The sequence below is a fragment of the Micropterus dolomieu genome, linkage group LG22 (assembly GCF_021292245.1).
Source record: "Micropterus dolomieu isolate WLL.071019.BEF.003 ecotype Adirondacks linkage group LG22, ASM2129224v1, whole genome shotgun sequence".
NCBI classification, from domain to species: domain Eukaryota; kingdom Metazoa; phylum Chordata; class Actinopteri; order Centrarchiformes; family Centrarchidae; genus Micropterus; species Micropterus dolomieu.
In genome coordinates this window covers 12,604,031-12,625,709 of record NC_060171.1, presented here as the reverse complement: position 1 = coordinate 12,625,709, position 21,679 = coordinate 12,604,031, and the positions used below count along the sequence as shown (strand labels likewise).

The 21,679-nt window shown below is 40.8% G+C and overlaps 2 protein-coding genes across 2 annotated transcripts; both read left to right on the top strand.

Annotated features, from left to right (window-relative positions):
• The first annotated feature begins 11,028 nt into the window (after positions 1 to 11,028).
• On the top strand, positions 11,029 to 12,533 carry LOC123961997 (shaker-related potassium channel tsha2-like). Its single transcript, XM_046037855.1, has one exon. The coding sequence runs from the start codon at positions 11,100 to 11,102 to the stop codon at positions 12,531 to 12,533; it is 1,434 nt and encodes a 477-aa protein (XP_045893811.1). The 5' UTR covers positions 11,029 to 11,099.
• A 4,580-nt stretch (positions 12,534 to 17,113) lies between these two features.
• On the top strand, positions 17,114 to 18,589 carry LOC123961993 (potassium voltage-gated channel subfamily A member 1-like). Its single transcript, XM_046037851.1, has one exon. The coding sequence runs from the start codon at positions 17,114 to 17,116 to the stop codon at positions 18,587 to 18,589; it is 1,476 nt and encodes a 491-aa protein (XP_045893807.1).
• The last annotated feature ends 3,090 nt before the right edge of the window (positions 18,590 to 21,679 follow it).

The following is a 21,679-nucleotide window of genomic DNA, read 5'->3' as shown; positions in this document are numbered from 1 at the left end:
ACATCTAAGTGTATAAACATGACAGCCACCACATTTTCTTGTTCATCATTATCATATACAGTATCATCGGATAAGCAAGAGTGTACAATCTAGTCTGTTTCAAGAATGTTGGTACAGCTTAATCTCACGCCTGCTCAATGTAAAGAGTCAATTTGTTTTTATGGTTTTATAGACATAATGTTGGCTCTACCTACGCACTGTCTTCTAAAAGCTAAACAGTATGCATTTAGGGAAATTACCATATAATAGTGTTCCTCTCCTTCTAATGAATGCATTAAATGTAAAAAAAAAAAAAAAAATGTGTTTAAGATTTAAATACCTGCACCTGACTTTACAAATTGGTACAACTACATACGTTTGTGTCTGCAAGGTCCTGTACTGCAAGAGGACTGCAACAACACTGATGCCACAAAATATGTTTTTAAAAGTTACAGTTTCCTATTCCTATGGTTGGTAAAAACTGTGGAAGTCACCTGCAGTGCAGTGAATTACAAAAATGCCATTAAACATTGACCCTGAAATGGAAAAGCGCAAGTGTTTGTAAGAGTCTTGGCCCCTCTGCCAATTTGGCTCTGAACACCATGCTCGGCCAACTTCAGGGACGCACTTCTCTATTTGTATATATCAAATACATGACATGATATGCAAAATAGCCTATTATATATACCAATTTCCTCTAGAGACAATAAAGAATATGTATTATAAATCACATCTTGAAATCAAGCAAATGATTAAAACATTCCAACATGTGACAACTAGACTAGACCACTGCACTGACAACTAATAATATGAATTAAGTGAATTTGAGATTTGAAAGCCCTGTCCATAGTGCTGAGTATAGTGTGCAAACAGCACACAATAACAAACTTCATCAGTGACGACTATTAGTTATCACAAACATTAAGGCAAAACGAGGTAACTTACATTTGACCAACTACAAGCAACATAACCACATTAGCAATTGCACAGCAGTGGTAGAATGTAACTCAGTGTATCTACTATCTACTACTTGAGTATTTCAATTTTATGCTACTTTATACTTCTACTCCACTACATTTCAGAGTGAAATAATGTTCTTCAAACTCCGCCACATTTATTTGACAAGTAGTTACTGGTTACTTTTATAGACTAATAAACAATTATGTATTATAGATTAAGCTAACCAGCAGTTTAGGTTAGTAACAATTAGCTCCACCATTGGCCAAGCAGCAATATTAGAAATGCTTACACATGAGTGTGTCAATGAGTATAATCCAACAATATAATGTGTCAGACAGCATAATGAGTAGCCTACTTTTACTTTGGGTAATTTAAGTATATGTTGATTTCTATACGTCTGTACTTTTAAAATAAAAATGTAAAATTTTGAATTAAGGACTTTTACTTATGGTACTTTACTATTGCCACACTGCGCTTGCTACTTTTACTGTACTAAATTGTCCCAACTGTTGCACAGTAACATTATGCCATACAGACAAGACATTATGCCAAAGGAAAGCAAGGAAGCCAGCAGAGAGAGAGGAGAGGGAGTGTTTGCCTCACCTACAGACATCTGAAGAACACCAGTCCCAACGACGTTATAACGACGTTAGTTGACAAAACTAAGTTGTAACTAGTTGTTTTATTTATATTAAGCTGATAGTCAATTTTTAGTGGTTTCATTAGTTATTTAGAAAGCCACAGTACCGTCGACCATTAACTTTTTCTCTCATAATGAACGAAGGGCTGCCACCTTCACCTGGCCTCTTTGTGGTCGACTTGAAATTATTTGCTACTTACATTGTTGCACAATACCATATCTCACCAAACAATCGAATTGCTTTCCAGAGGGTTGCCGTTTCACCCAATTAAAACTGGGGAATACACAAATATAGTAAAGGTTACATAACGGAGAATAATGTTAATTATTGAGTTAGCAGCAGCCATTAACAGCTGGATTTATACTTGAGAAGGGTCAATGGCTATTTATTAAGTTTCCATGAATGTTGACAGAATGTTCAAATTATCCTTATTGTATGGATTACAACCTACCTCTTACCTCTGGTCTCTTTTAGTATGTATCACCTTTTTGCTCTTCGGTCTGCCAATAGACTCTACATTACCAGTAGCTGCAAAACATCAAGAAAGAAGTGGCTGTTAAGTGCACCCCAAAGACCTAGATATTATTATTAGGAGTTGCAGAAAAAACTAAAAGGTAAGTGAATATCGGACAATATTCATCAAGTGGCCAGGAGCTTAAGGTTCAAGTATGTAGCTAAGTAGGCAATTGTTTGCTAACAGATTACATGACAACTATAAGCAAATGATACCACATCAAGGCAGTGTGTCAGATGTCTGACTCTTTGTGGTCGAATATTGCGAGAGGTGGTATTATGCTTTTTAGCTTCCCCTCTCCTTTATTGAGTTATATATCTTTTTTGTGCATGTGCCTGAAAATAGCTTTGTAGTCCAGCCATTTCCCTTTGATCACTGCGATGACACAGCAAAATGCGCGTCATAATGCTCGTCAAGCGGCTAGTCCGACACTCCTTCAGCACACAGGGTGAAAAGAGGAGCTACAGCAATGTGCAGTATGACAAAAAATATGGTGTTTTTTTAAAAAATTAAACCATGTAAACCTGTTCTGCTACAACCCCTCAATAAGATTATGAACCTGAAAATGAGAATTATACCACCTCTTTAATAAAACCTCAGACTCCTATGCTTTCTGAAGTAAATATGTAATTTTGGGGGGTTATTTCAACATTATTTTCTAGCCTATTCGAACAGAATACAGAACACTATTCTTGTTTGCCAAGACATGCTGTTGTTGTAATGTTAGCTATAGTAGCAGGAGAGTTGCGAGTATCACTGCATGGAGCTGGTGTGCTTGCTCTGGAACCATGTCATCCTCTCTGAATGATAGCTTTGCAGCAGCAACTGTAGCCACAGTAGGCTAACCCACAACTAAGCTAACGTTACTTACATAACTTGCTGTGTCATTGTTCAGTCTATATCAGGGGTTTTCAAAGTCAGAGACTGCGGGCCTCTCCTCAGACAAAGCTAGGGAAACGCCCAGATAATGATTATATTATCAGATCCCAAAGACACTCAGCATTTTAGCCATTGGCCTAATATTGCTGTTTGACATAATTCCTGATTTCACCAAATAGTTTTAAAAAAGGTCACTCCTAAGGCATTTATTAGTTTCTGACTCTGATGGGGAGAAAATAATACCCCAAAACTACTGTATACTATGTGATCATCTTTTGATAACTAATGCAATAAGTAATGTAATATTGTTTCACTTCCATTCACTGAGCCTCCCCTGAAACTGTTTGGAGCCCCCCTGGGGAGGCCCACCTCACAAAACCCCTGGTCTACATCATGGTATTTGTCATGCTGTTGGATTTCTCCAGAATCACTTACTCCACCTTTCAGTACCCCACCACCACTGGTTGAGTTAAACCTCTTATTTTGTGGTATTATACAGTAATATTGAACCCATATTAACCTACCTACATATTCCGTTTACATAAAGGTTAGGATTAGTGTTTCTTTACAAATTACCCTGTTACAACATCCATGTGTGGCAACGTACAGTGTAGGCTAACTCAATTTTGTGAATTCCTAAGAGACCACATTCTTGACACGCTCCAAGAGCTAAGCAATGCACATAGCTGACAGAAAATAGTTGTGGCTACACACTGCAAGATCAGAGGGCTCTTGCCATGAGCTAATCATTCCATGTGCCATATAGGCAAGTGTTGAAGGAGTGTTGCCTGTTTATTTATAGGAGTCTCTAAGGTTCCACAGCAGAGGGTTGCTTTTTGAGCTGGATTCAATTACAGCTCTGGTGAAAGCTGAAAATACATAATCTATGCAGACACAGACATGTGTATAAATTCTTAATATGAATCTATAGGCCTAGTTTATTGTGCTGTATTTACAGTAGTTGAAGCACCCGTAACTCAGCATGTGCTGTCATCATCCCAAAACCAGTTAACCAGTGGCTATATGAGGAACCCACAAGTCCTCTGCAGTCAAAAACATACTGCCATGTTAACATTAGATGCACAATGCAAACACAACAAAAATGAACAAACATGTCTCCAGCAGCAACAATTGAGAAAAAAAAGCAAAATTCTAAACAAGGAGGGAAATCAGCCCCCATGCTCTGAATTGGCCTTGTTTGTGAGTATGAGGATGCAATGAAATACTTATTAATGAGCAGGCACAAGTTAGAAGATTTCAAGGAAGCTATGGATTTAGAAATGCTATCAGACACATGGCAGCATCTTGCAGTCCAGATGCTCAGGGTCGGCCTCGGCCTGACCTAATGTTACGGTTCAGCAGTCTGTTTACGTTGTAGACCTCACTGTAACATGTAAAGGACATGGCAGGTGAGGTGCAAAAGAGGAAAATGTTTGAGTTAACACTGAGTAAACCTTTGAGCTTCTGAACAAGTGAGGCCCTGTAAGTGCCAGTGTAAATATGGTTCTTCCTATAAAGAAAATAATCCCAAAAAGGGAAACCTGCACTCACTTCAAATGATTCTTGAAATTATTTGCACAGCAGAATGTTTTTTGATGATTTGGCGGTAGAGTCTTCAGCAGCATGCCAAGTGAAGAAGCCAGACAGGTTGTATAGTAGAGCATGGAAATCTATTTCATTCTATCTGTAGAGAAGGAGTTCCTGTGTTTGACATTATCAATTTGGCACAACCCTTTGCTGGTGCAGGTGTAAGAGGCACCAACATCACTAGGTCGCTTTGGTCTGACTGGGTTTCTTAAACTAAACAGTTTTCATCCAACAGGGAAACCCCTCCACAAGTGGCGTTGGAAAAACATTCATGTGCAGATTAGCACCATGTTATTTAAAGGGTGGTGTAATTTATTTTTATATCTTTTTTTGACTTTAGCTCTGATCAGTGTCTGATCCAAAGCAGCGTAAGGGTGTAGGGGTTAGGGCAGCAACTAAGGATTATTATTTATAAAAATGATTTTATCTATATTCGTTTACTCTATAATACCATAAAATCTGAGAAATGTCAATTAATTGAGTAATTAATTGAGTGTTTCAGCTGTAGTCAGGATACTGTGTACTGTTAAATGTTAAATTGTTATAATATACTGGTAGAGGGACCGCCCACTGAGAATGAAGAGGGCTTAAATAAATTATACTGATAGAAATCAACAGGAGCTCACTCAGCCTGGAGGTGGATATGAAACCAAATGCCTAGAGAGAGAGCGAGAGCGAGAGAGAGAGAGATTAGAATCATATAAACATAAAGTTACCAATAAAAATTTAACTCTGCAACCTTTGAAGTCATCCTTGATTAATAACCCACGTGTGGTTCTCCTGTGAACTGATCTCCCCACAGTTGCCCCCGGTCTGGATTTTGGACGACACTCTCTACTAAAAAAGGGAAAGGCTCGATCAAGGAGTGCAATGATAATCCAAGGTAGGCGTGGTATGGGACATGCAGAGGTAATTCCAAGGAGCCCTACCCTCCGGATCTGAGGTATCTAGTTTCATCTCTCGCTACATGTCTGGTTACCTATCAGCAAAAACATGAACATCAACTTCAGATGACAGCAGGCTAAAATTGGTGGCTATCAAAACCCAGGAACTGGCAAGGAGCTTGGCTGGGGTATCCACTTGCTATAGTGGAAGCCCTGGGTTCAGACACCTAAGGGTGAGGAGACTGTGTGCTCCGCTCACTTGCAGATCGGGTGATGCGGACGGCATAAACACAGCTTAGGCTCTATTAGTCAGAAACTTTCACACTATTAATTAGATGCAGCTGCACACACTCCTCATATCTCAGCCATATACACTGACTGATGAGTGAAGACTAAAATGTATAAGGTAACCCTTACAAAGTCATCTTACAGTATGCAGTTAAGATTTATGATAAGATGCTATTATTGTCACTGAATTATTTATCTGATAAATTGACGAAGGCTAATATATTCCACGGTCAATTGTTAGTGGTATTATAACAAAGTGGAAGCGATGCATTGGTGTAAAGCACGCCGCCACTAGGGCAGTGGAGACGCGCTCTCTGGAGTGACGAATCACGCTTCTCTGTCTGGCAATCCGATAGACGAGTCTGGGTTTGGCGGTTGCCAGGAGAACGGTACTTACCTGACTGCATTGTGCCAAATGTAAAGTTTGGTGGAGGGGGAATAATGGTGTGGGGTTGTCTTTCAGGGGTTGGGCATGGCCCCTTAGTTCCAGTAAGAGGAAATTGTACAATTTCATGCTTCCAACTTTGTGGAAACAGTTTTGGGATGGCCCCTTCCTGTTCCAACATGACTGCGCATCAGTGCACAAGAGCAAGTTTTTTTTCTTCTTCCATCTCTTTTTTGAATATGTAAAGAAATTGACAAGCGTCTCAAAAAATTTCTTTGGCTGTAACTATTATTATTATTAATTAATTTATTATTGTGTTAGTTAATCATTTTGATTTGCTATTTGATTGCATTTTCTTGTCGGATGTTTGTGTTTTACATATATATATGAAATAAACACTTAATAATAAAATAATAATAACAAGGTCCATAAAGACATGGATGAGCGAGTTTGGATTGGAACTTGACTGGCCTGCACTAAGTCCTGACCCAAAACCTTTGGGATGAATTAGAGCGGAGACTGCAAGCCAGGCCTTCTCGTCAACATCTGTGCCTGACCTCACAATGGATTTCTAGAAGAATGGTTTAAAAACTCCCATGAACACACTCCTAAACTTTGTGAACAGCCTTCACAGCAGAGTTGAAGTTGTTGTGGCTGCATATGGTGGGCCAACTCCATATTAAACCCTACAGATTAAGAATGGGATGTAATTAACCTTCATGTACATTTAAAGTCAGGCGTTCCAAAACCTTTGGCAATATAGTGTATCAAGGTCAAGATTTAAAAACAAAAACTGTAAAAATGTAAGGAAAAACATTTGTTAATGCAATGCATTTATAAACAAAATTACCATCAGCTGATATCAATTTTGGATTTTTAAAAAACTGTTAAATATAGATATTGGTATCTGTAAATTCAGTACTGGCTAGACGGGAAATATTACATTTTCAACCACATTCTGTTAAAAGATAAATGTTGATAGATGTTTGGGTTACTTATAACCATTGTTTTGACAGCATTTCAACAACAGCTGTCTAAAAACTTTCGTTTATCAACCAAATTTAACCCAGGTTTGACTGGAGGTAAGGAATATAGATTAAAAAAACTCTAGGGTGCATTTCAGTGGAGAAAATGTGATGCAGTGCATGCAGCTGGTGCACAATATCCATATACAGTCAAGGGCAAATTAAATGGAAAACATTAATAAATGAGTGGAGAAACATATCAAATGAAGATGCTTCCTGTACAAGGGCTCACTGAATGTTTTGGTGAATATGAAAATGATGACTAAAATACTATGGTCTTTATGGTCTGGCTATGTTTGTTTTTCTTTCCATCTGCTGTACTCTCAAGAGGTCTCTCTTGCAAAAGAGATACATAAGTATAAGTACAAGTATACTTGCATAAGAAACTACCTGATTAAATAAAGGTAGTGTAAATAATTGCGGGAATATCTTGTGGAAAAACGGTGTCTATCAGTCCAAGTTCAGTTTCACAGATTTGGCAAGGAGCACTGAAGCTGCAGGCCTGTTTTTCCTTAATTTGTCTCATCTGTACATGTCATGATATACAAGATTCTTCTGAATAATCAGTTGAGAAATTTTTTAATGGATAAATTATCTGTTGAATCAAAGAATTTCATCACATTAATGCAAAAATCATGTAAAATTCAATACTGTTATAAAGCAGTCTCGCTGCGTGAGTAGACTCACTGAGTAACATATGTACATGTCCACAGAAGAGCTCTGATACATCCAGAGATATTTGTGTGATAGTTACCACAGTTAAACATTATGGAAAAATCTCTGGTGGTAGATGGATTTATATCATCTCATGTTACATACAGTACTATTCTTTTGTGCAAACCCAGTAGCTGTATAGAAGTAATTACATTAACCTGACGCTCCAAAGTGACTTACAATTGCTATACATGTCAGAGGTCGCACACCTCTGGAGCAACTAGGGGTTAAGTGTCTTGCTCAGGAACACAATGGTGGATGGGTCACAGTGGGGAACTGAACCCGGGTCTCTCACACCAAAGGCATGTGTTGTAGAAAGTCAGTAGACTTAAAAAGTAAAGCAGCGTGAATCAGTGGCTTCCCAGATACAGCGCTACCTTTATAGAGTCATTCCATGTCTGAGACACTGTCATCCCCAGCCCTACAGAGCATACGTCAGACTGGGTCAAATGCCCCCTATTTGATTTCGAGCAGAGTAGTTGGAACTAGAACGACGTGATCCAAAGGAGCTGTTGACTAGCACGGCTGACCTTCTTAAAACCCCTCTTTCAATTTATAACAAACTCTCACACGCACACATTCATTCACCGATCGTACTAATAGCGACGCCGGATACACACTTACAGAAATACACACACACGCACACTTTGTAAATACTTGGCATAGGGGTTCGGAAGGAGGAAAGCCAAGGAGAGCCACTCACACAAGTTGCTACTGTGATTACCTCATGTGTGTAATTGGTTAGGAAGAAACCTCATTCTGTCTATATTTAGACAAAGACAAGTTTAAGAGGATGAAGAGCAATTTATGAAAATGCAAATAAATGTTGTCTCCTTTAAAAGAAATAAATTAACTGTTTCCAGATATCTGAGCATTCCTCAAACGATGCATTATAGCACAATTTGAAATATATAATTATCTAATATTGGCATCATAATTATCTATTATGAAATTTAAAAAGAATCCAGTCATAACTAATGTATTCATCATACTATTGTGACAATTAGAGATTGTTAAATGTATTCATCATCATATTATCATAGTTATTAAATCATGATGATATAAATGTTAGTCGAGATCACTTATTTTCACAAAAAATGTTTTGGGAAAAATTCTGAGAAAGCAGATGTTTTCTCGGTGTGAGTGAATCCACAGTATCCTGTTACAGTGGGGGTCTCCTGCATTCATAGGTTGAGCCCTTCAATGGGAAGTTCCTTGCTGTCAACATTCATGCACCCTGCAGGCTTTGTGGTGTGTCTCCCAGACTATGTCTCATTACATGCAGTCACTGTTAAGTATGCACATACATGCATGTCTATATTCACATAAAAATGTATGGATTTTTTTTATAGATGGCACAACCCACCACAAACACGCATGACAACCCAGTATACATGTTATTATATTAAATAATCAAGAGTTAATATGCTTAAATAAGATTTTTGATCCCACAAAGATGAAAGAGAAATAACACTTAATTAAGAATTAAGGTGACACATGGAGGTTATTGCAGATGTTGATAGTTATATGAAGCTTAAATGGTTTTTTTTAAATTTTCTGATATATATATATATATATATATATATATATAGCCTTGTGTCCATTCCTCAGCTTGTTTGTTATGGTTTGTTTCCTTGGATATGCTCAAGGCCTGACACCTTGGCTTGACCCAGACAGTCATTTGGTGAAAGCTATATGCTAACACATTAGCAGCAGGCGGCACCGTGTCCTGACACTGACATTTGACTCTGAAATCCAACCCTTTGTTCAATAATGGAAAGGCCAACAAAATGATGCTCCTCTGGGAACCCGTGCTTGTTAATCTGACTTAAAAAACAAACACTCTGACATAAAGGTTTGCGATGGAATGTTATACCCGCATCAAAGATTGTCCGCATCTACGTAATAATGCCAACCTTTCCAGGTTGGTTTTAGTAACACTGATTAGCACCCCTGTGCTATTATTGTTGTGCTCCTGTGTCTACAACGGCAGTGACTGACATAACAATACAGCTTAATGAAGGCAATAAAAGTGGAACAAAACTAAGCTATAAATAGATCACAATGCTGCACTGCACATAACTTCACTCTATACACCCGGCCACATATTTTAAACTTAGAGTAACAGAATTATTCAACTCTAATGTGAAAGAAAGTAGACTTTAAGTTTGTGTTGGATAAAACACTCGTTTTATCCTGACTGCAGAGGAGTTGCAGGGTCTGATAAGGAACTAATAAGAGTGGAAGTACTTGCAGCTGAGGTTTCTTTTTTTTACACCTCAGTATCTCAGTGACCCTGTGACTATGGTCACTTGTCTTCTGGGGGTCTCCGTGTTCCAAGTTGTACAATTGAGCCGTGTAAGTGCTATGAACGGTGAGTGTTATTTTGGCTGTGGCTTCCTGAAGACGCTATCTTCTCTGGCTACTCAAGTGTCAGTCAAGCCAGCAGTTTCCACTGGCTGGGTCCAGGAGGGCCCGTGGTTATGAGGCTCTGTGCTTCAAAGCATTCATGTTATTTTGTCTTATTTATTTCAAGGCACATTTAATAGCTGCAGATGGATCTATTTGTCACCTTTGTCTGTACTCTTGGTTTTGAAAACTGTGGGCTATGACCCAAAGTAGACACGGGCTGGGTCCTGGAGGTTCCCCTTGTGACAAGAATAGCCCCATGATTTCATGAATGAGGGACCCGCAGGGTGAGAGGCTCCCTTTCTGAGTTGACTCTGGATCTGGGAATCTCATTGGACCTTGCTCTGAACAAAACAAGACTGGTGCTGGATCATTTAAACATTAACTTGTGATTAAAACTTAAAAGATTACATTTGGAAGGCTGCACGTTTACTTTGAAATCACCGCACTGCCACAGTGAGTGTGAGAGGGACAGCAGCAGCAGCAGCAGCAAGTGTCATCTGGTCTTCCAACTTGGGGAGGGCTTTGGAGTTTAAAATGGTGTGAATATGATAGCCATCGGTATAGCTTATGCAAGTGGAGATCTGTCTGCACCATTGAAAGTTGACAGTTCAGAGGCACTAATCTGACAAAAGGACGGTGTAAATCAACAACAGCACAACGATTTTGGATAACTGCAACTAAAACTGTTGGGACTTGGGGAGCAAAAAGGGAACTTTGCCTGAATCTCAGGCGGCTGCATGAGAAAGAGAGTTGGGAGGACACACAGGCAAAAGGGCAAGAGGAAAGCACCAAGGAGGTGAGTGGCGGATTTACCCTCGGAGGGGTAAAAAGATGACTGTGGTGTCCCAGGAGAACCACGACGACACTGTGGTCGTAACTCCTTTGTTACAAGATGCTGCTGACTTGGAACCAGCGGACCAGGAGTGCAGCGAAAGGGTGGTCATCAACATCTCGGGTCTGCGTTTTGAGACGCAGTTAAAAACACTCTCCCGCTTTCCGACCACGCTTTTGGGAGATCCGCGTAAAAGGATGCGCTTCTTTGACCCGCTGAGAAATGAGTACTTCTTTGACAGGAACAGGCCGAGCTTTGATGCTATTCTCTATTATTACCAGTCAGGAGGGCGGCTTCGGAGGCCCGTAAGCGTACCTGTGGATATTTTCCTTGAAGAAATTAAGTTTTATGAACTTGAGGAAGAGACAATAGAGAGTTTCCAAGACGATGAGGGCTTGGCGAGGGAAGAGGAACGCCCGCTGCCTACTAACGAGTTTCAACGCCAGTTTTGGCTCCTGTTTGAGTATCCAGAGAGTTCAGGACCTGCACGGATAATTGCCATTGTGTCAGTCATGGTTATTTTAATATCTATTATTATATTCTGCATGGAGACGTTACCCGAGTTTAGGGAAGTCTCTGTAGTGTACGACAATCCCGCCAATGGGAGTGCTCACGGCAAAGCGCACAGTCCGTTCACAGATCCGTTTTTCATGGTGGAGACACTTTGCATTGTGTGGTTCTCTTTTGAATTCACCATGAGATTCCTCTCCTGTCCCAGTAAAGCAGCTTTCTTTAAAAACATCATGAACCTGATCGACGTTGTGGCCATAGCTCCTTATTTTATCACCCTGGGCCTTGATCTCGCAGAGCATCAGGGCAGCAGTCAGCAGGCTGCGTCATTGGCCATACTGAGGGTCATCCGTCTGGTCCGTGTTTTCAGGATTTTTAAACTTTCTAGACACTCCAAGGGTCTCCAGATTCTCGGCCAAACGCTTCACGCAAGCCTCAGGGAGCTGGGACTGCTCATATTCTTCCTAATAATTGGAGTTGTTTTGTTCTCCAGTTCTGTTTATTTTGCAGAAGCAGAAGACCCCGACTCTGGATTTTCAAGTATACCTGATGCGTTTTGGTGGGCTGTGGTGACAATGACCACCGTTGGATATGGAGACATGTATCCCTCCACCATCTGGGGGAAAGTTGTTGGATCTTTGTGTGCCATTGCCGGAGTGCTAACCATAGCTTTACCTGTCCCAGTTATAGTGTCAAATTTCAATTATTTCTACCACCGAGAGAACGAGGACGAGGAAAATGTTCAGTACATACACGTGACTTGCGGACAGCAGCAGCTCTCCTTTGGTGAATGTGATTCAAACAAAAGTAACCAGTCGCTCTCCAAGACTGAGTCCTATCAGGAAAGCGACGACTTGGAAACCTTGACACTTCCAAACGTAGACCCACTGGAGACATACACAGGGAAACTGACAGATGTATAAAACAGTTGGAGGTTGCTTTTATTTCTGGTGAGTTGTCTTCCATTGGACATACAATTTAGGCCCCTTCCTACAGTGGTTCCCAAATGTGGAGCCTCAGATATTCATGCTATAACCCCCACTAAAATGACCATTGGCTTAATTTCATTGCAATTTAATGCACTAAATGACAAGCGATCATCATTCCTCCCACTGCTGCAACATATTTTACTTTCTGATATGCAGGCTAAATAAAATCAGTTGGTGGGGAACTGTGCACTAGTGAGCCCCACATGAAAACATTTGGGAACCCCTGGGGTACATGCAATACTTTTGGAATATTTGAAATACCATCAGCAGTAACTGAGCCATATGACAACAATAACCAAAGAGAAAATCATTTTGGAGTTTTCTAGTTATTTTCTCAGTTAAGGCAAATAAAAAGAAGCTCTTAAGTGGTGTTTACACAGGGAAACGAGAAGCACGAACCAACTTTGCCTTTCTTCTGTTAAGAAAAGCATGTAGCCTATTCTCAAAGCACCAAAGCTTTGAATAAACTAAATGAGGAGAGCTCAGCTGTGCGTCAAAGCGCCCATGACGCACCAGCTCTGTGCAGGAGGAGTGCACGGCGAAAGACCGACACAGACACACAAACCAAGACATGAATCTCTCTTTCGCAGTAGAGTTAGACAGACTGTGGGTTTATAGAGGCTTTGTGTGTGTCTCTGTGTGTGTCACTGTGTGTGTGTCTGGCGTTCGCCATGCGCTTCACTGTGGAGACTGGTTGTCGTCAGGTCTAGATTATTTTGAGACGGGTACAGCGTAAAGCATTTAACTGAGGCTCTATCCCTCAGGGTACTGCGGTACTGTATCAAGAGTTTTGCATGTTTTTCAAAATAAGGGGTTCAGTATTCGTTAATGTAATCACAGGATAGTTTTTCATAATTACGATAGCCTATTATTTAAAAATAAATAAATAAATAAAACTCTCACAATTTTGAAAATGCAACATCGGAGAAAACATTTTTGACTTTTTTTTTTTATTTTTCTTTGGAACTTGGAAAATGCTTCTTGTGAATTTGATCAGAGTGGCCAGAACAAGTGAGCTCTGAGCGCCACTCCGTGGATGATAAATACTCCTGCAGACAACACTTCTGTTCAGGCTCTACTGTGTGCAAAATGAATACTTCAGCTTGAGTATATCTGCACTGTTGCAGCTGGCCTGGTCTGATTTAGTAATAAGCCCCTGAGATTATGCACTTTGACTCAGTATGCATCCGGATGCTTGTGATGGTTAACTAAGCTCACCAGAAGCCTGACTGCTCTCTCATACCTCCTCATGTTTACATAGTGAGTTTTGTTTTCTGCTTACTTGCAGGACACAGACGATTAAGTGAAGCGTGTTTCTCCCTCAGAGTCGCAACAAAATAGAAGTGTGGGATTCTCTTCTTCTCCCAAAAAATTGGATACATTTCTCATGGGATATTCGTGCATTGCCAGTGTTGTAGCCTACAGAGACCTCACGGTGGAAACGCTTGGAAAAGGTTCAGTCTGACTTAATGGAAATTGTGTGTAGGCTATAATCAGTAGAAGAAACAACAACATTCTTTTGTGTAGGCTTTATGAATGACCACGCTTTATTTGTATAAAAGCTTGTGTATACTGCGTTTTTTAGAAATTCTGAATTTTCCATTTTCTTATGCAGCTTATTATGCCAAGTTGAAATCGCAACTTACCTCTGTGTTGTTACAAACATTCAAACTTTATTGGAGCTCGCTGTAGACAACAACATAGCCCAGCACATTACGATGCAACGTCTGCATGACATTGATTCATAGTGAATTTTAAGTGTAATAAAATATTTATTTTTCTAATTTAAACATGTATGTGAACTTAACTTAATCGTTTTTTTTATAAATAAATTATGAATCAGAAAATTGTAGCCTGCCACTCGTTATTTTTCACTCTAAGCATGCTACAGATCAGACTCACAGAAGGCAAACAGCACGTCGTTTGTGAGAACATTTCAAATCCATGCCCATTAATTAGTTCAATACACTTTATCAGGAGTGGTGCTGAATGATGGGGGAAAGGCGCAGAACCAGACAATGGATTGTCTCGCCACAAAACCAATTAACTTAATAAAAAGTCATAGTGACAAATTAAGCGGGGTTATTTGGCTGGAGGCACATTTTAACAAATTATACTGATGACGTCTGATGACATGATTTTGTGTTGAATGTGAGTTTTTAGAAAGTTAGATGATACGTTGTTTTGAGTACGTTCAGCTCTGCCCCTCACTGTGTTTTTAGGCCCCTTAAAAACACCCATATACATACAGGCCCTCAATGAAAGCAATGGACAAATATAGGTTATACTATTGCTTATTTGTCATGATACTTTATTGCAATCAGTTGAATTTGTTTGTGTTGGGGATTTGTAGTCGTTTCCCATGAAGGGAATACATCATCTGCGCTGTCCGTGGTGCTGAAACGGATCCTCCATCCTCTGCAGAGCGTTATACTTGCTTTATGCCACATTTCCTGCATTTGTCTCAAAACCGATTGGCTTTTAGAGCCATATTTAACAATGAGTGGAGACTGACAAGACATTATAACTTAGTCAGTGTCATAAAGTACGAGATATTGGATGTGAGATGTGCACATCCTGGATGCAAACTCCCCTTGAAGTGATGTTTCATATAGCAGGGCAAACACACTAGTAACATTATAAAAACTGTTAAATGAAATTTGGTGTCACATAGCCTCTGACTTGAAACCGTGACACGTCCAACTAACGCCCGTGCAATCCCTAAAAGTGATCGAATGAAAAGGTGATTTCATCTCCCACCAATTGATGATGGGCTAGTTAATGATAGACGATCTCAAATGTTACACAGTGTAAATTTAGAGGTTTTGTTACCCACTGCCCGTGTTTGCAGACTGATTGCGCCAGTGCTGGCACACAAGCGCTCTTGTTTTTGTGGTGTATGGAGAACTTCTGGCGGCGTGCTTTAGTAGAGCCGGTCTGCATTGCGTCGAAACACTCCAACTCCTCCTCCTGCTGCTGCCTTCCCTCCCTCCCTCCCCTATCCTCCGCTCCTCGCTTCCCCTCAACTCTCCGGCACTTGCATGTAAAATGCACAAGAAAACTTGCTTGACATTGTGGAGGAAACATTGGGACCTCGCCGCTGCACTTGATTGTCTCTCAACTATCCATTTAGATTTTTTTATTCTACTCTCTCGCGCTGAAACACATCTGCCCGTCATCTTGTCTCCTCGCAAAAGCAGCAGATTCCTGCTGATGCAGCGATGTCTGGAAATGTCAACGGCTCGCTTATTGCCCCGTACTGTATCTCCCCCCCTGAATTGCAGAGCAAGATTTTCTCCTGCGGTATACTGTAAGCTGTTCACACCACGGTGCCGCCGCTGCAGCTTTGCCATCCTATCTTTTCGCTCCTTTTCCACCTCAGGCTTTCCTCATTAGACTCACCTGCATTGCTTTACCTCATCTTGCTTCACCGTCTAAAGACGTTTACACATGTTTGAGGGCGCTTTGTGGCGGACTCTGTTGGGATGAACACTGTAAGGCTCTAAGCTTTTTTCTGGGTAGGTGCAATGTAAAGTTGCCACATGACACCCGCTGGTGCCCTGCCGTTGGATGATTTTACTCGAGGATAAGACGCATTCAAGACCTTTCAAGAGCAACTCACGGTAAGATTCGAAACTGCTGTGTTGTACAATAGATATCGGTTAGATTATTTGTTTATCAACAACTGCTGTTGATGTAAAAATAACAGACAACTATTGTGTTGTTTTTCTATTTCTCAGTTATATTTTTACATCTTTTGCAATAGGCCTTCAGGCTTTGTGCATGTAGAAACATGATTTGGTATAATATCAGTATCAGATGTTATGCGTCACATTATAATTCAGGCTGGTTATAGTGGCATAGGATAGATCACATGCACCATGCACAGAGCCATGGTATTTCAGTGTTAAACTAAAGACAACATCTGTAAATAAATAACTTATGAGTGCAACAGAAAAACACCAATAGGAATTTTAAGATAATGCAGAAATGATCATTTACTCAGTACTGAGTACTACAGAGACACTGTAAATGCCTATATTACAGAAATGTCATAAATTTCTCCTTGGGGTAATGTTTTTTACCTTTACTACTGGATAACTGCACTAATTGCAGGCTGAGAGAAGTAAATAAATAAATAAACTGCAGAAAATGCTGAGCCAGCAAATATCTGGGCTGTTTGATCCCATTATTTCCTCCTCTCCCTCTCTCCCTCTCCCTCTCTCTCTTTCTCTCTCTGGGTGACAGAGGCAGCAGTAACAACAGCAGCAGATGCACTGGAGAGCAGCAATGGTCAAGTCAGCGAGAACCGCAGTGGAGCCGCACTGAGGCAAAGCAGCCAGCCAGCCCCCTCGTTTCTGGGGACGTCTCCAACAGTTTAAGGGGTGTGGGAAGCTGAGGAGTGGAAAATTTCCCCCAAACCTGAATGCCCACTCAGTCAGACTAACCGACATCCCAACACAACTTCTCCTCGACTTCCTCCTCTTCCTCCTCTACCTCCTCCTCCTCCCAAAATGACCGTGGTAGCAGGCGATAACATGGACGAGACCTCGGCTGTCCCTGGCCACCCTCAGGACACCTACCCCCCAGACCACAATGACCATGAATGCTGCGAGAGGGTGGTAATCAACATAGCTGGTCTCCGGTTTGAGACACAGTTGAAAACTCTCTCCCAGTTCCCAGAAACCTTGCTGGGCAACCCTAAAAAGCGGATGCGGTACTTTGATCCTCTGAGAAACGAGTATTTCTTCGACAGAAACCGCCCCAGCTTCGATGCCATCCTATACTACTACCAGTCTGGGGGTCGGCTGAGAAGACCAGTGAATGTCCCTTTGGATATGTTCTCAGAAGAAATAAAATTTTATGAGCTGGGAGTGGATGCCATGGAGAAGTTTCGTGAGGATGAGGGTTTCATCAGGGAGGAAGAGCGTCCTTTACCAGAGAAGGAGTTCCAGCGTCAGATTTGGCTCCTCTTCGAGCACCCAGAAAGCTCAGGCCCTGCAAGAGGGATTGCCATAGTGTCTGTGATGGTAATCCTGATTTCAATAGTCATATTTTGTTTAGAGACTTTACCACAGCTGAAAGAGGACCCAGCAGGTCGAATAGTGAGAGTTGGGAACACTACTATGTATTACAAGCCAAATATCCTCACTGACCCCTTCTTTGTCATTGAGACACTCTGTATAATCTGGTTCTCCTTTGAGTTGATAGTACGCTTTCTGGCGTGCCCAAGCAAACCGGCCTTCTTCAAGAACATGATGAACACAATCGACATAGTGGCTATCATCCCTTACTTCATTACACTTGGCACAGAGCTGGCTGAAGACCCAGAAAAAGAGGGAGTGGGGGAGCAGGCAACATCTCTGGCCATACTCAGGGTGATCCGCCTGGTCAGGGTGTTCAGGATCTTCAAACTGTCACGCCACTCCAAAGGACTGCAGATTTTGGGGCAGACCCTCAAAGCCAGCATGCGAGAGCTTGGATTGCTGATCTTCTTTCTATTCATTGGAGTCATCTTGTTCTCCAGTGCTGTCTACTTTGCTGAGGCAGAGGAGCAAGGATCCTACTTTGGCAGCATCCCCGATGCATTTTGGTGGGCGGTTGTGTCTATGACAACTGTGGGCTATGGGGACATGGTCCCGGTCACTATAGGAGGCAAGATTGTAGGATCTCTGTGTGCCATTGCTGGAGTGTTGACAATTGCGCTCCCAGTGCCTGTCATTGTGTCCAACTTCAACTACTTCTACCACAGGGAGACTGAGGGAGAAGAGCAGGCCCAGTTGCTCAATGTAAGCAATCCCAACATCCCCTCTGAAACCAACTCCAGTCGCCGTAGTTCATCCACCGTCAGCAAGTCAGAGTACATGGAGATTGATGGAGACATAAACAATAGCATCGACAATTTTAGGGAGGCTAACCTCAGAACTGGCAATTGCACTATAGCCAACCAAAACTGTGTAAATAAAAGCAAGCTACTTACAGATGTTTAGACACTAGTTAGGAACTTTGGGATCTCTATGGGACTGTCATATATGGAGTAGACCATCAGTTAGGAATGCTTAATCTACCACCCCAAAGCGCTCTGTGGCAATAGGCCTACAGCTATGCTCAGCTATATAGAAAGGAAACAGAAAAAAGCTCTTAGGGTATGTGACAGGTAGATAGAATAATTAATTCTTCTGATCCTACAAATATATAGGTACATCAAAAAGAAAACATCAATTATTACACATACACACGGTTCCCTGGAGGACGCAGAGCACACACTGTCTTATCAGATGACCGCGTGATAATTAAAATCTTATGCATGGAGTACAGATAACATTTCAGCAAGTTGCACAATGCACCAGAAAAGTCTGCAGAGACATGCAAGCATCTGCAGCCAAGTGGTAAGCGCCAAGATGTTAGGTGACCCCCGCCACCCCTCCTCCTTTCTCCTCTCTCCCTACAAAGGATCTACTGTTCAGCAAAGCACCTTATAGGAGGAAGACTGATCTCTCTTGTTTGGATGTAAAGAGATGGTGATCTACACGCTTCACGGACATCCGCAATGCTGCTGTTTTCTAGCAGATGCTATAATTGTGATATCACCAAGTGATTCAATGCCATGCCCTTTAGATGCAACACAGCACAATGATAAAGTGAGCTTCACACGAGCATGATTAGAGACTTTCCATTTTGATAACGGCATGCATGAGACATATCACACACAATGGAAAGGATGTTCTTTTGGATATCTACCTCCATCCCCCGTTCTCATCTGTTTTCATACTGAGTGCACTGGATGAGTTTTTAATTTGAAATGTTAATCATTTAGAAGTATAGACATTGAATGTTAAATCTTAAGGGAACAGTACATAAATGAGATCATAGCATGAAAAAAGTAACCTGCATTATGGTCTACTGACTAAGGTACTTTTGTATCCTGGTATATTTAATGCATGACACGAGTATACAGCTTGTTGCAATTCAGGCACTCTGCAGTGCCCTATTGTCAGGGAAACTAAGGAAATCAAACTCTGGATGTTTCTGAATTGCGATCAAATATATCCAAACCCACCTTGGAGGATGCAGAGTTTCTAATTAAAAAGTAGTCAAAGAAACTGAATAAATATTATCAAAAATGCATATAATCATAATAAGCACCAATTACAGTATTATGTCAATAGTGCAGTGCATGGACCTTCTTTGAACAAGAAAAGTTACACATTTCGCTAGTCATGCATCCATTTACACGTCAATTTGAATACATATTGGTTTGGAATACAAAAAAAAGGATCAATACCAAATTTCACTTCATATTAGAGAGGATTATTCTGACATTAGTTGCTAGTGCCTTTATCCCTTTCACCAACAGGACCAGTGATAGTGCCTCTGTGTACAAGGGGATTTGTGAGGTTGAGCTGAGCAGGTGTACCTTCTGTTCTAGCGTTGATACACAGTTGGTTTTGATGTTAATAATGCCAGATGAGCAAGGTTGAAACAGTAGGTGATTGTGGTCAAAAAAAGAAAAGATGATCCATGGCTGTTATGCACAACACAGTTTTCATGCTGTCACGCACTTAATTATGCCCTTAAGCAGCAATGTATTGTACTCTGCATGTTTACCAGTTCAATTCAAAAGGGAATATCCATAGGTCTTAAACATATTTTATTTATGTTTGTTGTTTTTTTTTTCGTGCACCATGCATCCTTTCAGGGTCTCTACCTCAGTGAGGTCATTGCAAACTTGCTGCAGAGCTGCAAGCTTCAATGCAGGGCTTCCAATACCATAATGCAAAATGGAACCTTAAGTGTAAACTGCATTCATGCAACATTGAATGTGAGAGTCCCAAGCATAGCCTTTACACAAGCACTTAGGCAAATAGTGTACAATCCTGCTCCTTTTTTTCACTTAAAGCTACGCACAATCAGAACATTCATTTGTAGAGATTGCTTGACTCTCTTAACGGGATGAGATCGACTGTTTTATATGTTAGTTTCTTTGAATCAGTGGTATCAAAGTTACTGTTGAGTCACAGAAACACACCTGAATGTGTTTCAACACACCACACACACATCACACACACACACACACACACACACACACACACACACACACACACACACACACACACACACACACACACACACACACACACGTATAAGACGGTAAAGATGTTTATCATGGTATTTAAATCTGTCATCCTGCAATCCGTGGGCATTATGCACAGCAAGGTGCAGCCCGTCTTTTTTGGATTTAAGGATTTTGTTCTGTAGCCTGAATTATTTTGCTTGTGAATTTGTTTTACTTTTTCACTGTGCTCATAACTAGTGCATTGCTTCTCAGCATATTGTTCCAGACAGGCTAACTGCAGATAGATTTGGAAACTGTAATAAGTACTTGAACATCTCTAGCTACTGTACACTAATTTACACTCAGCATTGAGATGAATTCACCCAAATGATAGTAAGATTTTGTACTGTACTGTATGCTCTTTTTTAATTTAGCACTCCCCTGACAAGGTCCTGTACTTGTCTTGAATGTCATAGTTATTTCTGTTGGTGCAATGGCTATCCTTTGTGGTGCTAGTAAAGGACTACCATTGATGTATTGTTCCATCACACGTTATCTGAAGCATCAGCTGATGTAAGCCTTTGTTAATTGTTTTGGACAAAACTTTTTTCATTGTGTAATCCTTGCTCCTGTTTTGTTTTTGGTGGCTGGTTGGTTACGACCAATCGTAATGACGTTTGTCATTTTATTTGGAACTGATCTTTGTACTGTACTGCTGAAGAGTGTCTGCCTCAGGTGAGGTACAATTTCAAGAGCCTTGCTAGTTGTCAGTAGCTTAACGTGAGAGCAAAAAAGATACACATTTGTGTCAGGGATCTAAAATTTGTATATGGTCTCTCATGCAGAAGGACACAAATAATACCCAATACCATACATTATATTACTATATAGAGAGATACAAGGTAATTATAGAAGTCTCATAAATGCAGCTATCAGGAAATTGTTTGCTTTAGTCACAAGTTTCTCGTACAACTGATGCTTGATGTGTGTAACATGTCATGCAGGAAACAGCCGATAGTGAGGT